This window comes from Musa acuminata, chromosome BXJ1-10 (genome assembly GCF_036884655.1).
Source record: "Musa acuminata AAA Group cultivar baxijiao chromosome BXJ1-10, Cavendish_Baxijiao_AAA, whole genome shotgun sequence".
Lineage (NCBI taxonomy): Eukaryota > Viridiplantae > Streptophyta > Magnoliopsida > Zingiberales > Musaceae > Musa > Musa acuminata.
This window is the reverse complement of record NC_088336.1, coordinates 17,139,923-17,154,563: the sequence shown is the minus strand read 5'-3', so window position 1 is coordinate 17,154,563 and position 14,641 is coordinate 17,139,923. Positions and strand designations below refer to the sequence as shown.

The window sequence follows — 14,641 nt, the reverse complement described above, 5'->3', positions numbered from 1 at the left end:
AGAAACTGATATGTTTAACAACACACAATATCTTAGCTACAATCATATTCAGCACACTCTTGTTCAACATTATCATACATAATCTCACTTAAAATAATTCATTGACCAACAACATCTAATACATCATAATATTAGGGTTTATGTCATATTTAACCTCTTCTTGTAATCTTTTTTTCAATTAATTTTTTTTAAAAATATTACTACTATCATCATCTTCTTCATCACAATCAAGTGGATCATTTAAGTCTATGGATAGTGTACTAAAACTTAAGCTATTTGGTAAATGACTTTCACCCACATTTGATACATCATCTAATGTCAACCTATCAATACATATGATCATGAACTAAAAATACTTTCTCAAGAATAGGATTTTTGAGACTCTTAAAATTTAAAATATTATTTTTTTGAAATCAATGAACCAATATAACAATAAAATGGGTTATAACATATTGACTTTAGTTAAAGTACATCATGAAATAATTATTTTTTATAAAGATATCAATATACTTACATGATGTTTTTCAAAGAAAAAGACAACGAACGAGATAGACCAGAAGAAGAAGAACAGCCCATGCATGGAAGAACAGAGAAAGATTAAAAAAAAAGGTGAGAAAAAAAACAACTTGTTATTATTATTATTATATTTCATCGAGATCAATGCCCTGATAGTAACTTACTGTACACTGTACCATCCACTTTATAGGTCTGCTAAACAAAGTTAAAATGTTAAATCAGTAGTGAACCATCTCAGGTCAACAAAGTTTTACTGAACCCATAACCCAAAACCCAAAGTAGTGGCTTAGCTATGCAGGAGTAAATGGATAAAATAGCTCACCAAGGGTGTTAATTTAAATACATAAATATTTTTATTATTTTATGAATTATTTGTAATATTTTTGAAGTGTTTATTAATATCAATTTAAATTCTAATGTTTACATTAATGATCTACTGATGAAAGATTAATTACAATGGCATATCCGTTTTAAACTTTGTAAGAATATATATTAAAAGAACAAAATATATAAATCACTAATTTCAAAGGAATACACACATATGTATACAAATAAACCTGATTACGGTAAGAGGATTTGGAATTTTGTCATACAAATCTTGGAATTTATCATTGGCAACAGTTGACTATGATAATATCTGTTGAGGGAACTGATGCGCCATGGATAATGAGTCAGCATGGCCTGGTCCTCGAGTGTTGGGAGTCTTCGATCGGCTGAGTTGTCTGTCGAGGTCGGTCACGCTCTCAGGACGGGGCATCGACACTGGAATATTGATTGACGTCTCTTCGTCGAGATGTTAGTTGGTGGCTCTTGATCAAGACACTGGTTGGTGGCTCTCTGTTGGGATGCTGGTTGACGCGTTGGGAGGAAAAACGCCTCTCTCGATCGGGATAATCTTACCTCGGCATAACTATTTTCCTGCACAGAAGGCTCCAGTCGGGTGGTTACCGACTGTGGCCCCTCGACAAGTAAGTCAACGTTTGGTCTCTATCTTTTCGCCTCTCTCCTAGCCAAATGCCGACCATAGGTTCTTATACTACTATACGAGGGTCGATTGTATGTGGGTTTCGCGTGGCGACCGATCTTCGGGGGAGGGGAGAGGGGGAGAGAGGAAGTACCTTCGCGCGGCTGCCGCCCCAGAAGTGCGGAACAACGCTGTCCCGAGCTTTCCGGGACAGGACGTACCGAGGAATGCCTCGTGGGAGAGCTTCTCCTGCTGACCTGGCGGTGGCGTGATGGGACATCGATGGTGACATGGCTAGGGCCCAACATATACCGTATCAGTATCTTATGGTCAACTCCCAAAATGTGTGTGTAGTTTTGCTTTAGAATTGCATCGATTCATGATCCAAATAGGGTCGATGTCCACGACATTTCTATAGAAATAGAAGCTTGGCGCTTAACATATCCAATAAATTTGACCGTACACGCGAATATGTAATCAAGTCAAAATATGCTCATATTCGTCTGTACTCATCACCACAGTCACCAATCACTTTAAGCAAATCCCTTCCTTGCTTCGATACTTCAGTGATGCTGTTCATGTCTTCATCATCCAACTCGAGTGAGAATATGGTGTTTGTGTCCTTAATATGCTCCGAGAGGCCAAGTCTAACACCCACCATGGATCCAGCAACTGATGGCTGCTCTCCCAAATCATCAGAACACATCAGAAAACAACACAAATCAATCACCAATCCAACAAAATCTGACATCCGAGTGTTATATATCAATTGATCCATGGTAATAATGTTCATGTAAAAGGTTTAGAAAGTTATTACCTGGTTCAGTACGTATTTCACAGCAACAGTAGGAATTGAGACTCCATGCTTGGAAGCCACTTTCTTCATAGTCTGAAGCAGAACTTGGAAGAGACTCCATCCTCCCCACGCATCAACCATCTATCAGAAATGCAAGTGAAAATGTTTCCAACAGTTTACACATTAAGAGTTGAACAAGAGTAACATATATGCACAGCATACCCTCTTGTACTTCTGCAAGGATGGGGTGTTCAAAGGAGGGCCAGCAAATGGAATCGACACATTGGCGTCCAGAAATTTCTCCGACAAGAGACCACCCATTACAGTCCCATATCTGCACCTTAAAAGTAACAAAAATCTAGCATCCGAATTGTGTGTCTGAGAGAGAGAGAGAGAGAGAAAGAGAGAGAGACGTTATAAGTTTCAAGCCTGTTAGCTGACACAGTTCAGCCATTCTCTGCTGAGGGCGCATGTCCACCACGGAATGTTGTACCTAGAAGAACATAGACAAAAAATAAAGAGAGAGAGAGAATAAAATAGAACAAATGAGTAGTAATTTGCTACTCTTTTTCTTCTTTGTAATCGTGTGAAGAAGTTGTTACCTGGTTGCTAACTACTGGTATTCCATTTTCAAGAATTATATGCAAGCGTTCGGTATCAAAATTCGTCAAAGCCACGGTTTTAATTTTACCTGCAGAATTTTCATTGTCGAAACACATTCAGGTTGAGAGATTTCAGACAGACATACCAAAGTAGATTGACTCGAGAATCTGAAATTCCCAAAAACAGTAATGAAACCATCAAGGATTATTCCAACCTTCTTCTTTCAGGTCAGTTATGTGTTTCAAGGCATCAAGGTAACCAGGATTGGAGTAATCCCACCTGTCTTACAAAAACAACATCAGACAATACCGGCTTGCAGTAAGAAACAACAGAACAACTTTCATTCGATGAACCCTCCGTTGAATAAAACACCAACAGTTTCTAATCAAAAGAGACGATATGTCCGCTAGTCAAATGAAGAAAATAAGGCATCCCAAAAGGGTGACATAAATATTGACCATAAGAGCCACTATTGAATGATAATAACTAGTGCAGAATGCACAATAAGGCTGGACTTCAAGTGCAACAAGTGCGTATCTTGAATATTTTGGACGTGAATCAAATCATTGCTCCCAAAAATCCAAAATCTTCCTAAATAGTAACATAAAAGTTTCCCAACTAGTTTGGATTAATAACATCAGGATACTTCTGAAGTGGTCAAGGTGGAAAAAAGAACAAGTACCAGTGGAACTGAAGCATGTCAAGACACGAGACATCCATCCTCTTCCGTGAGACGTTGATGTTCTCTCGCACGTAGTTGCTGGTCATTTTGACAGGAGGAGGCACCCATTTGGTGAGCCTGTGGCAAATCAATCCTATGTGCATATCATCCAGAAACCATTTTCTCACAGTATCATAATACACATATCTATTGTGGATGCACACATATTGAAGTAACTAGAAAAAGGAGCGCTAAGAGCACATTAATTCATATAGTATACTAATATATGACATTACATTAAACATATATATTGTTCTGCCTCTTGCAAAGCTTCACTACATTATAAGTGGTTGGTGATAAGAAATAGATTCTAAAGTAACAGACAACTTAGCTAAATGAACTTTCTTCTCACCAATATCTTATTTGGCTGCAGAATGGAGTCAATTAACTAGCTGACAATATCATATTACTCTTTAATTGTTTGACCATTACTTGAATTAATGAATGCAACTCGAAATCAATAAGACTGCAGAGAGAAAGCATAACTTGCCCTAATTTTCTTACCAATACATGCAGTCATACATCTAATTCGATAGAAATAGCAATGAGAGAGAGTGTAATTACCCCCTGACCTCCTCGAGCATCTCCGGAGGGCGCTCCCGGCGAACTCTATTGATGAAAATGCCATATAAATCCTCTGCAGGTCCATCTGCCAATCCAAAGCCCTCTCAAGATACAATTTTTACTCAACAACTATCACCCTACCCATCTGTTGCAGCTATTTATTGAGATGGAAGGAACTAATTTAGATCTTTATGGAGCAAATTTCACATCTAGAAAATTGGGGATGAGGGGATGGTTTACAGTGGTCGGCCATGTCGAAGGTGGACAAGCCAGCGTCGGCATAGCGGAGCATGGCCTCGACGGCGTCGTCGCGGTCGATGCGGCCCCACCCGCCGCTAGTCTGCCACATGCCGTTGAGAACGCGGCATATCATCAGCGAGTCGCCGCTGTTCTTCACCGTCGCGACCCTGCCGCTCGTCTTCTGGTCCTCCTCCGGGGCCGCGCTCACGCATCGGATCGCGGAGGCTCTCCGATTTGATGACGCCCCGGGAGCGGAGATGACGCGTGGGAGGAGGAGACGGGAGTGGGCCGCCGTCGCGTGCGCCGCCATCGTCACCGGCGAAATTTAGCGGACTGGAGAAATAGATGAGGGGGATAGGATAAAGATTTCGCGCCCCTCCATTTCTCGTTCGTTCTGGAGAGACAAGAGGGCCAAACTTTTACTACCTCATTCTCCTAAACTCGTAGTCGTACCTGCGGTACCATTGGATGAATCCTGTGGGACAGAAATTTTCCATCACTAATCAAAATAAAGGTACGCGATTAGGTAAGTAAAAACGGGCAGTTTCTTAGAAGGAGACCTCGCCTGTCTCTCACGAGGCAGGTGACAGGGTTTCCGAGCAAAATCACATCTTATGACATCACGCGAATAGCGAGGGCAAACAAATCTCTGACGTCGGAATCCAAGCAGTTGTTTACTTCATAAACAATCCCAACATAACGGTGAAGTTTTACCCCCCTTTTCTTTTGAAGCCGACTAATTATTCATCAAAATTAATTGTAGTACATAATTTTCATTTATATCTATTCTACATTTGATTAAGTTATATTTTATTTTAATTTAACTGGATGAATTTTCAGAAAAGCCTTTCTTTATATTTTCTCGAAGAGATTTTTTTTCATATTTCTCAAAAATCTCTTTATAATTGGAGTAGTCGGTAATTATATTTCTCAAAAAGCCTAATTTCTCAATTACTATTTTTAAATAGGTTTTAGTATTTTTTTAAAAAAAACTATAAGCATATTTAAAAATACTAAAACTAAGATAAAAGTCTATTTATTTATTAATTGTTATTACTAAGCCCACTAAGGATACATATTTGAAACTCTATTGTTATATATGAGATGATTTGAGTTTTAAATCCATTAGCCTTAGTTATAATTTTTTAATATATTTCATAGTGTTTTGATGAATGTGTAAAAAAATATTATAAATTTGTTCCTAGTATAGTGACAATTGATTGATTCACTCCATAAATTGGTCTATAACATATGTACTTCAATTATGTGTTTCAAGGATTATGATAATGTTAGATACCATTTGAAAATATGAATTATGGTTGTGTCCTATTTTCCTCAATTATTATTTTTTTTTAAGGTTTATCGTAAAAAATTAAACGAAGAAGATAAAAGATAGAAATGACAGAAGAAGCTATATTCCTCATTGAGATGTTCTCCCTATTTATAGAGGTCGGGAGGGAGGATTTCTCTCAATAGAGTAGTGAGATTTCCTTATACAGTTAAGGAAATCTTATTTGCTATCATGTCCCTGTAAGATGGTACTCCTATCAAGGATACCAATCTTGGACCGATGTAATGCAAAGAGTTTACGAACGAGAGGCTTTGTGAGTGAGTTTGCTAATTGATCAGACGTATGTACATGAGAAATGCATAGTTGACATCGGATGACTTGATCTCGCACGAAGTGGAAGTCGATAGCAATATGTTTTATGCGAGAGTGGAACACCGGATTGACGCATAGATAGATAGCTTCGACATTATCACAATATATTGTAGAAATAGGAGTGGAATTGATATTGAGTTCCTTGAGTAGATTTATGACCTAATTGAGTTATGTAGTGGCGATGGTACAGTATTCAATTTCAGTTGTAGACCGTGCGACTGTCTTTTGTTTCTTAGAACTCAAACTGATTGGATTAGCTCCAAGGAAGATAATATACCCCGATATGGATGTTCTATCATCAAAGTTACCTGCCCAATCAGAATCGGCAAAGGTATGAAGATGAAGTGGAGAGTATTTATAGAGAAAGAGACTATAATTGAGGGTCCCTTTAAGATATCGTAAGATTCGTTTGACTACATACCAGTGTATAGTAGATGGCCGCTGCATAAATTGTAATAATTTGTTGACGGTAAATGAGATGTCTAGACGGGTGAGAGCTAAGTACTGTAAAGAGCCAACTACTTGTCGGTATTGAGTGGGTTTCGTAGTAGGACTTCCATCAAATAATTTGAGAGATTCACTAGTAGAGAGGGGAGTTGTAACTGCATTTAAATCCTACATGTTAGTCTTTAATAATAAATTTTGAATGTACTTTCTTTGTGAGATGAAGAGACTTGAAGATGTGTATATGTTGCTTCTACGCCCAAAAAGTAGTTTAAGATTCCTAGATCTTTAAGAGAGAATCGATCTGTCAATTACTTGATGAATGCTTGGATCTCTATAGGATTATTGACTGTGACAATAATGTCATCCACATACATTAGAATATATATTGTACCTCCAAGTTGTTGTCGTAGAAATAACGAGGTATTGGAGTTAATAAAGCCAACTAAAGTAAACAATGAGCCAAGTGCAGTGTACCAGGCTCTTGGAGCCTGAGGAAGTCTATAAATAGCTTTTTGAAGTTTGTAAACATATCTTGGATATTGAGGATGAATGAAACCAGGAGGTTGTTATATAAAAACATCTTCAGTTAGAGTCCTATGTAAAAAGATATTATTAATATCCAATTGTCATAATTGTCAGCTTTCAGTGGTAGCCAGACTTAGGATAAGTCAGATTATTGTGGGCTTAACAACGGGACTAAATGTCTTAGTGAAATCAACTCTAGGTCATTGATGAAATATTTTGGTGACGAGACATGCTTTATATCAGGCAACAGATCCATCTAGGTTCCGCTTAGTTCGAAAGACCCACTTACACCCGATGATGTTTTATGTATGATAAAAGAGTACTATATTTCATGTTGAGTTATGGAGGAGGGCATCATATTTCTCACACATGGCATTACGCTAGTGTGGAGATTTTTGTGCTTAGTAAAGGTAGTGAGTTCAATGGTATTATATGAGGATTCTATGATAGCATGTAGGTCAAGGACTTGACGTGGTTTGAAAATATCACTCTTGGGATATTTGGAGGCATTGGGATTGTGAGATTGTGTTGTTGGAATAAGCGGTGGAGAGTCATTGACACAACCTGGGTCAGGTTGAGGTACCTCAGTGTCACCTAGTCTAGAAGAAGGTAAAGACAATGGTTGTGTTTCTAAACATAGTACCTCATCAATTTGAGAAGAAATGAGTGGAGTAGTAATAGAGAGAATAGGCAATTACTAAACTAGAGGAATAGTAGAGTGTGGATCTTGAGGAGAGGAATTGGACGGTGCCATAGGAGGCTCATCCGATTGGATAGGAGGTATACTCTAGTGAGGAATGTTTATTGGAGTAGTCCGCATGGTAGGGGACTTACGGTTTTAGGAAGAAAAGATACTCAACAAAAATAACGTGACGTGATATAAAGATTTTGTGAGTGTGGGGATTATAACATCGGAAAGCATTATGTTTAAGATAATATCCTATAAAGATGCAAAGCTTAGATCTTGATGTTATCTTATGGAGGCATAGGGACGTAACCATGGATAATATAGATAGTCAAATACTTTAGTATATGAATGTTTGGAGGTTTGTAAAACAGTGTTTCAAATGGGAACTAGTATTGTAGGACTGGCGTAAGCATTCGATTAATAAGGTAGACTATAGTTTGAAATGCTGTTGTCCAAAAAGTAGAAAGCATGGAGGCCTGATGTAGAAGTGTGAGGCCAGTTTCAACTATATGCAGAAGTTTACGTTTGGTAGAGCTAACTAGTTGAGGAGTATGCGGGGGTGACTTGAGGTGTTGTATATCACAAGCTGAGAGATAGGATGACAGGGCTTGATATTCACCTCCACCATCAGAGTAAACTATTTTGATGGTAGACTAAAAGTAGTTCTCGACCAACTTTCGAAAGTTGGTAAAGATTGTGGATACTTTATATTTATGGTAAAGAGGATAGAACCATGTATACTTAGTGAAGTAATCTATAAAAATGACATAAAATCTGAATTTGTCAAAAGAAATGATTGGAGCAGGGCCCCAAACATCGGTATAAATAATTTCAAACGGTTTAGAGCATGATATGGAAGATATGCCAAAGGGCTGTCGATGACTTTTATTACTAAGACATACATCACAATACGTTATAGAACTACTTGATTTAAAAATAGGAAGAGAGTAACAAGAAAGTAATTTTTGCTGGATAAGAGATGAGGGATGACCAAGACGATGATACCACACATCAATCGGAGCTGCAATTGAAGAGTGAGCAGTGGGCTGGGTTATTTATGGAGTTGACGGCCATTCGTAAATGTTGCCTCTATTCAGGCCTTGGACCAAAGATGCCCCCATGCTCAAGTCCTTGATAAGAAATGAATCAGGAAAGAATTCAATTGAAGTATTATTGTGTTTGCAAAATTTAGAAACAAAAATAAGGTTTCATTTAATATGAGGGGTACATAGAACAACATCAAGTGTAAAGGTTGTAGTATCAGAATTAAGCGTTGTGAAACCAGTATGAGTTATAGGAAGTCTTTTACCATCACTAATGATGATATTTTCATTCCCACCATAGTTGTTATAGATAAACAAATTCTAAAGATCAGAGGTGATGTGATGAGAGGCGCTAGAGTCCACAATCCAATTGGGTTGGCTAGTAGTTGGTGTAGTCATGAGGTTCACCTAAGGACATTGTGACGAAGCAGGAAGTCGAGGTCGAGATCGATAAACTTTAGCGGAGTGGTCGATTTTATCACACAACTGGCAAACGACTCTTTGTTGGCTTGTGAGGGTAGGATGCCAAGGCTGATGGGTATTGGAGTTGCCACTTTACGAGAAAGTATGTTGATAAGGATAAGGGGGAGTTAGCTTGAGACCCATAGGGGCAAGAGATATCTGTTAGGATCGAGAGCACTAAGAGGGGGGGGGGGGGTGAATTAGTGCAGTGGAAAACTTTCAGCGATTAAAATCGAAAGCTGCGTTCGACCGATAAAAACAACTTTTGTATGAAAGTTGATACTAATCAATGTTAATGTCAAACTAAGCAGGCAGTTTGCAGCTATGATGAAAACCAGAATATCGGCGCAAACTGAAATCCGAAGTTCGTACGAAGAAACTGATTTACGTCTAAATGCTGATTCGTAAATCAATTGATTAGATAAGACGTAGTTTAAGCAGGAGTATAAAGGCAGTGTGCAGTATTGGTAAAGCTTAAAACATAAACGCAATCTGCAATAAGATGATCATACGAAAAAGCATATTTACGTCTAAACGTAGATTTACGTCTGAATGTTGAAACTCGTTCGTAAAATCGCAGAGGGCAGTAAGCTATTGAAAAGTTTGCAGTAAAGGTAAAATGCTCAAAGGAAATGCAAACCGAGATTTAGAGTGGTTCGGTCAATCTTGACCTACTCCACTTTTGGCTTCCTCCACCGACGAGGTCACCGACGTCAACTAGAAGCCTTCCTTCAATAGGCGAAGGCCAACCACCCTCTTACAGATTCACTCCTTTTGATGGGCTTAGGAGACAACCCTTACAGAAGTTTTCTCTCCTCTCTTTACAACTCAAACTTGAAGAATAGAAAGAGGAGAACTAGCAGTTTTGAGCTCTAAGAAACACAAAAAGACAGCAAGATTTCGAGTATGTGTTTTGTGCTTTCAGTGCTGAATGGGTGGGGTATTTATAGGCCCCAACCCAGTTCAAATTTGGAGTTCAATTCTGTCAATTCCCGAAATTCCGGGATCAGGCGGTTGCACCTCCTGACTGGGGCGGTTGCACCGCCTGGCAAAGCTCGAAGACTGAGCCTCGGGGCGGTGCCACCTCTGTCAAGGGCGGTTGCACCTCTCTGCCAAAGCTCGAAGACCGAGCTCAGGCGGTTGCACCGCCTGATTGGAGAGGTTGCATCGCCTGGCAAAGCTCGAAACTTGAGCTCTGGCGGTGCTACCTCTTGACAGAAGAGGTTGCACCGCCCAGTCTCGCTTGGAGACTGAGCCCAGGGCGGTGCCACCTCTTGGCTGGGGCGGTTGCACCGCCCAGTCTCGCTGGGAGACATAGCCTGGGTGGTGCTACCTCCCTGCCTGGGCGGTTGCACCTCCCACAGCAACCTGGGTCCGAATGGGTTGATACATTCGGCCCAATTTGAGTTCTTCAGGGGCCCAATTGCCCCAAGATTAAGCTAATGGGATCACCTCCCATTTCTAACTTAATCAATGTGCTAACTACGATTATTTCCTAAGACAAATTCTGCAGCTTGCTCCGGTGCATCAATCGCTTCTTCCGGCGAGTTTCCAGCGAACTTCCGTCGATCATCCGACGAACCCTCGGTGATGCTCCTGCGGACTTCCGGCAAACTCCTGGACTTGCGACGATCCACTTGGCAAGTTCTGATGAGCTCCTTTGGCAAGCTTCTGGACTTCTCGGATTTGTTCCCGCAGAACCTCCGACGACCGTCCGAACTTCCGTAGAACTCTCGAACTCCCAACGTGATCATTGTCTTGACTCCAACGCAACTCCTGCTGCATGTCTTTCTTCCATCGTAGTTAATCCTGCACACTCAAAACAAAAACTTCGATCGAGACAATTAATCCTAAGCAATTAACCAAGTTGTCCGGCATGTCATTGGTCCCTCGACGCTTCGTCCGATTCTTTGGCGCATCGTCCTTTCCTGCAGCCTATTGCCCAATCGGCCAGTTGACTCCGCAACTCCGATATCCTTGGCACAATACCCGCTCTTCTTGGTCTGATGCCCGAGTCCACGGCCTGAAGCCTTCTGTCGATACGTCGACCGATCCACCGGCCCGACGTCCAATCTTGTGACATGTTCCTCCGGCACAACATGATTTTCCTGCTTTAATTGTCTCATCCTGATCGAAGCATCCTGCGTCACTCAAAACGCAGATTAAATCATAAACATATATCAAGTGATTTCATCATCAAAATACGAGATTCAACAATCTCCCCCTTTTTTATGATGACAACTACTTGATGACGGAGTTAAACTTAACTCCCGGAGTTTAAACAAACTCCCCCTATCAATATGTCATATTGATAGAAACTCTTAGATTCAAAAATCTAAGCAACATGTCATCATAAACGGAGTTAACGTAAACTCCCAGAGTTTAAACAAACTCCCCCTATCAATATGCCATATTGATAGAAACTCTTGGATTCAAAAATCCAAGCAACATGCCATCATAAACGTATGCATAACATGTCATGTCATCAACATACTTCTCCCCCTTTGTCATCAACAAAAAGGAGAAGTACCACAATCAAGTGTTTGTGATATAAGTTTAACTCATTGCATGAAAAACATAATATCTATTGTTATCATCATGCAAGTTTGCTATCATCAAATGGTAAGATATCAACATGTAAAATTATGATTCAAGTTCTTGATATCTTAACATGATATGACATTCATAGCACCTATTCATATGAATGCTGCTTTTGATATCTCATCATAATATGACATTCATGACATCTATTCATATTCTTCAAATATGGCACTCATAGTATCAATTTATATATTTCTCCCCCTTTGTCCTCAACAACAAGGAGAACGATATAAGCAAATTTTAAATATAAGTGCGATGTCATAAGTTGGTTTATGTCATTTTCCAACAGTGAGTGATAGGATACCAATTATGCAAACATCTCGAGGAAAACATGACATGGAGATAGCTTTTATTGCTTCTTCCTTTTTATTTGTTATCTTTTTACATGAAGGAGGAAAGCCATATGTGAAGTTCAAATTGATAAGATATTAAAGCACACTTCATTTTTGCAAGGATTAAGATATGTAAGTGAGTCAAATCCTTGTATGTAAAAATATCTTCCTTTTATAAGAGGGAATCATCAAATATGTTTCTCGAAAAATATTTTTCACATGATAAGTGCATTTGCTAGATGATTCCATATGTCAAAATCAATGATGTGAATTAAACTTGATATGACATATGCTTGTTAAGCTTGGAAGAGGATAATGTATCAAGAAAATCCAATTGTTAGGATCAAGAAAATCCGAAAATGAAATTTGACACTTTTATACATTCGGACAGGGTTTTACTAGAGATATTCAATTACAATCATGAAGGTAAAACATGCTTATTATCATAAAAATTTTGTATTTAAGCACATAATTTCCAACATGTAATCATGGCAAGTAATTGTGTAAAATCATTATGGCAATCAAGTGATTTGATCATTCAATCAAAAAAGTCCGAAAAATAATTTTAACACGTTTAATCATTCGGACATATTTTTGCCATAGTTTTTCAAATATAATCATGAAGATAAGGCATGCTCATCATCATGGTAGTATGATAGCAAGTTTACCATATACAAGCTAGCAAAAAATTTCTACATTTTAAGGCCTGCAAGCTAGCAATTTTGAGATGTTCAAGAAAGCAACTCTTGCTTCTTGAAATATAAGTTTTGCTAGATGTGCAAGTTAACGTTTTGCTTCTTGAGATAGGCAAGATAGCATTCCTTGGTGATGTTCAATATAGCTAAGTTCTACATCATACAAGCTAGTGAATTTTATAACATTTTAGAACATGCATAATCACCGAAGCATCATAAATTTTAATAATGTGCAAAATTATAAATTTTGCATGATTGCATTTGTGTGTCTTGAGATTTGCAAGATAGCACTTCTTGGTGATATTCAAGATAGCAATTTCTTCTCTTTTGAGAAGTGCAATTTTTGCTTTCTTCTTGAATTGTGCAAGCTAGCTATCTCCCCTTTTGTCATTGTCAAAGGGAAAAACCCTTTATATCAATTTTTAAATCATGACAAAGGTTAGTATCAATCTCATTTGTGCATCATTATATTTTCAAATTAAAACATGCACATTTTCAAAACATATAAACTCATTATTATATGCATGATTCCAAATCATCATTCATATTATTTCAATCATTGTTTCACTCATCACTATAGCTTATCATGCATAATATGTAAAACCATCTAACATGATATAAACATTTATTTATTTAATTTTTTTTAAGCATTCATGATACACATCATACATTATCATAATAAAAAGCATATGCATCATTCCAAGTCATAAATATTTCAAATCATCATGGTATTAATTTGTCACATTGCATCCTACCATGTATGATCGAAACTTCTCATTTGCATACATCAAAATAAATTCATGAATATCTCATGCATTCATATCATCACTTGAGGAATATTGAAAAGAAATAATTGGGTGATGAGATAAATATTTCATGAATACAAAGAATTGCATAAAAATCATATCATGAATACAAGGAATACAAGTCACAATCATTCAAGAGAAAAAATCATCATTCATTTTCAATTCCTTCAATTTGATAAATCAAGATCATGATTTTGATAAAACTCATTTCAAATTTAAATCATCAAAATCATTTTTATGGCTCACAAAATTTATAACATAAATAGATTCATGATTTCATTGATAATATATTTTCTCCCTTTTTAAGTGTTTCATTTTAAGTGGTCGATTTCATGTTAGCATGTCTTTTCATTTATGAAAACATGCATCAATTTTTTTAAAGCCACTGTTATTATCATGAAAATCGATAATCCATAAATATCAAGAATCATCATACATAATTTTAAAAATATATACTCATTAATCATAACTTCAAATTAAACATGATTTCATATACTCAAAATCGAGAAATAACAATGGAAATCAACATGATACACATTATTACTTCTCAACCACATATAGCATGATTTCATAAGGTATTTTTAATCAAAATCATTTTGTTTATCATAAACATGCAATTTTCATGATTATTTTCAAAATTACTAGAATGATAAGCATGATTCCTAATTGTTTGTATTTTCATTATAAAATTATTAAACATGTAATTTTCAAGAAAATTAAAAAGAAAAATGCTTTATGAAAAGCATCATGTAATTTCAAAGTAAATTAAAGGCATTTTGATTACCTCAGCGTTGAAAGGCGTAAAGGCGTAGTTTGCCACCTCGCCTTTGTTGATTTTCTCCTCGTCTTCGGAGGAGCTCGATTCATCCCAATTTTTGTTCTTCTTCTTGCGTTTAAAGCAATTAGTTCCGTTCTTTTTACTTTTTAATTTTTGTTTCACTTGTAGTTTAAGTTCACCATCACTTGAGCTTATGC

At 37.6% G+C, this 14,641-nt stretch overlaps 1 protein-coding gene across 1 annotated transcript; it reads right to left on the bottom strand.

Annotated features, from left to right (window-relative positions):
- Positions 1 to 1,860: 1,860 nt before the first annotated feature.
- On the bottom strand, positions 1,861 to 4,789 carry LOC135595259 (flagellar radial spoke protein 5-like). Its single transcript, XM_065085946.1, has 9 exons — positions 4,405 to 4,789; positions 4,165 to 4,249; positions 3,562 to 3,678; positions 3,094 to 3,158; positions 2,879 to 2,967; positions 2,690 to 2,769; positions 2,499 to 2,610; positions 2,298 to 2,417; positions 1,861 to 2,159 (listed from the first exon to the last, which is right to left on the bottom strand). Exons 1-9 carry the CDS (start codon positions 4,712 to 4,714, stop codon positions 1,974 to 1,976), a joined length of 1,164 nt encoding a protein of 387 aa, XP_064942018.1. The 5' UTR covers positions 4,715 to 4,789; the 3' UTR covers positions 1,861 to 1,973.
- Between the last annotated feature and the right edge of the window lie 9,852 nt (positions 4,790 to 14,641).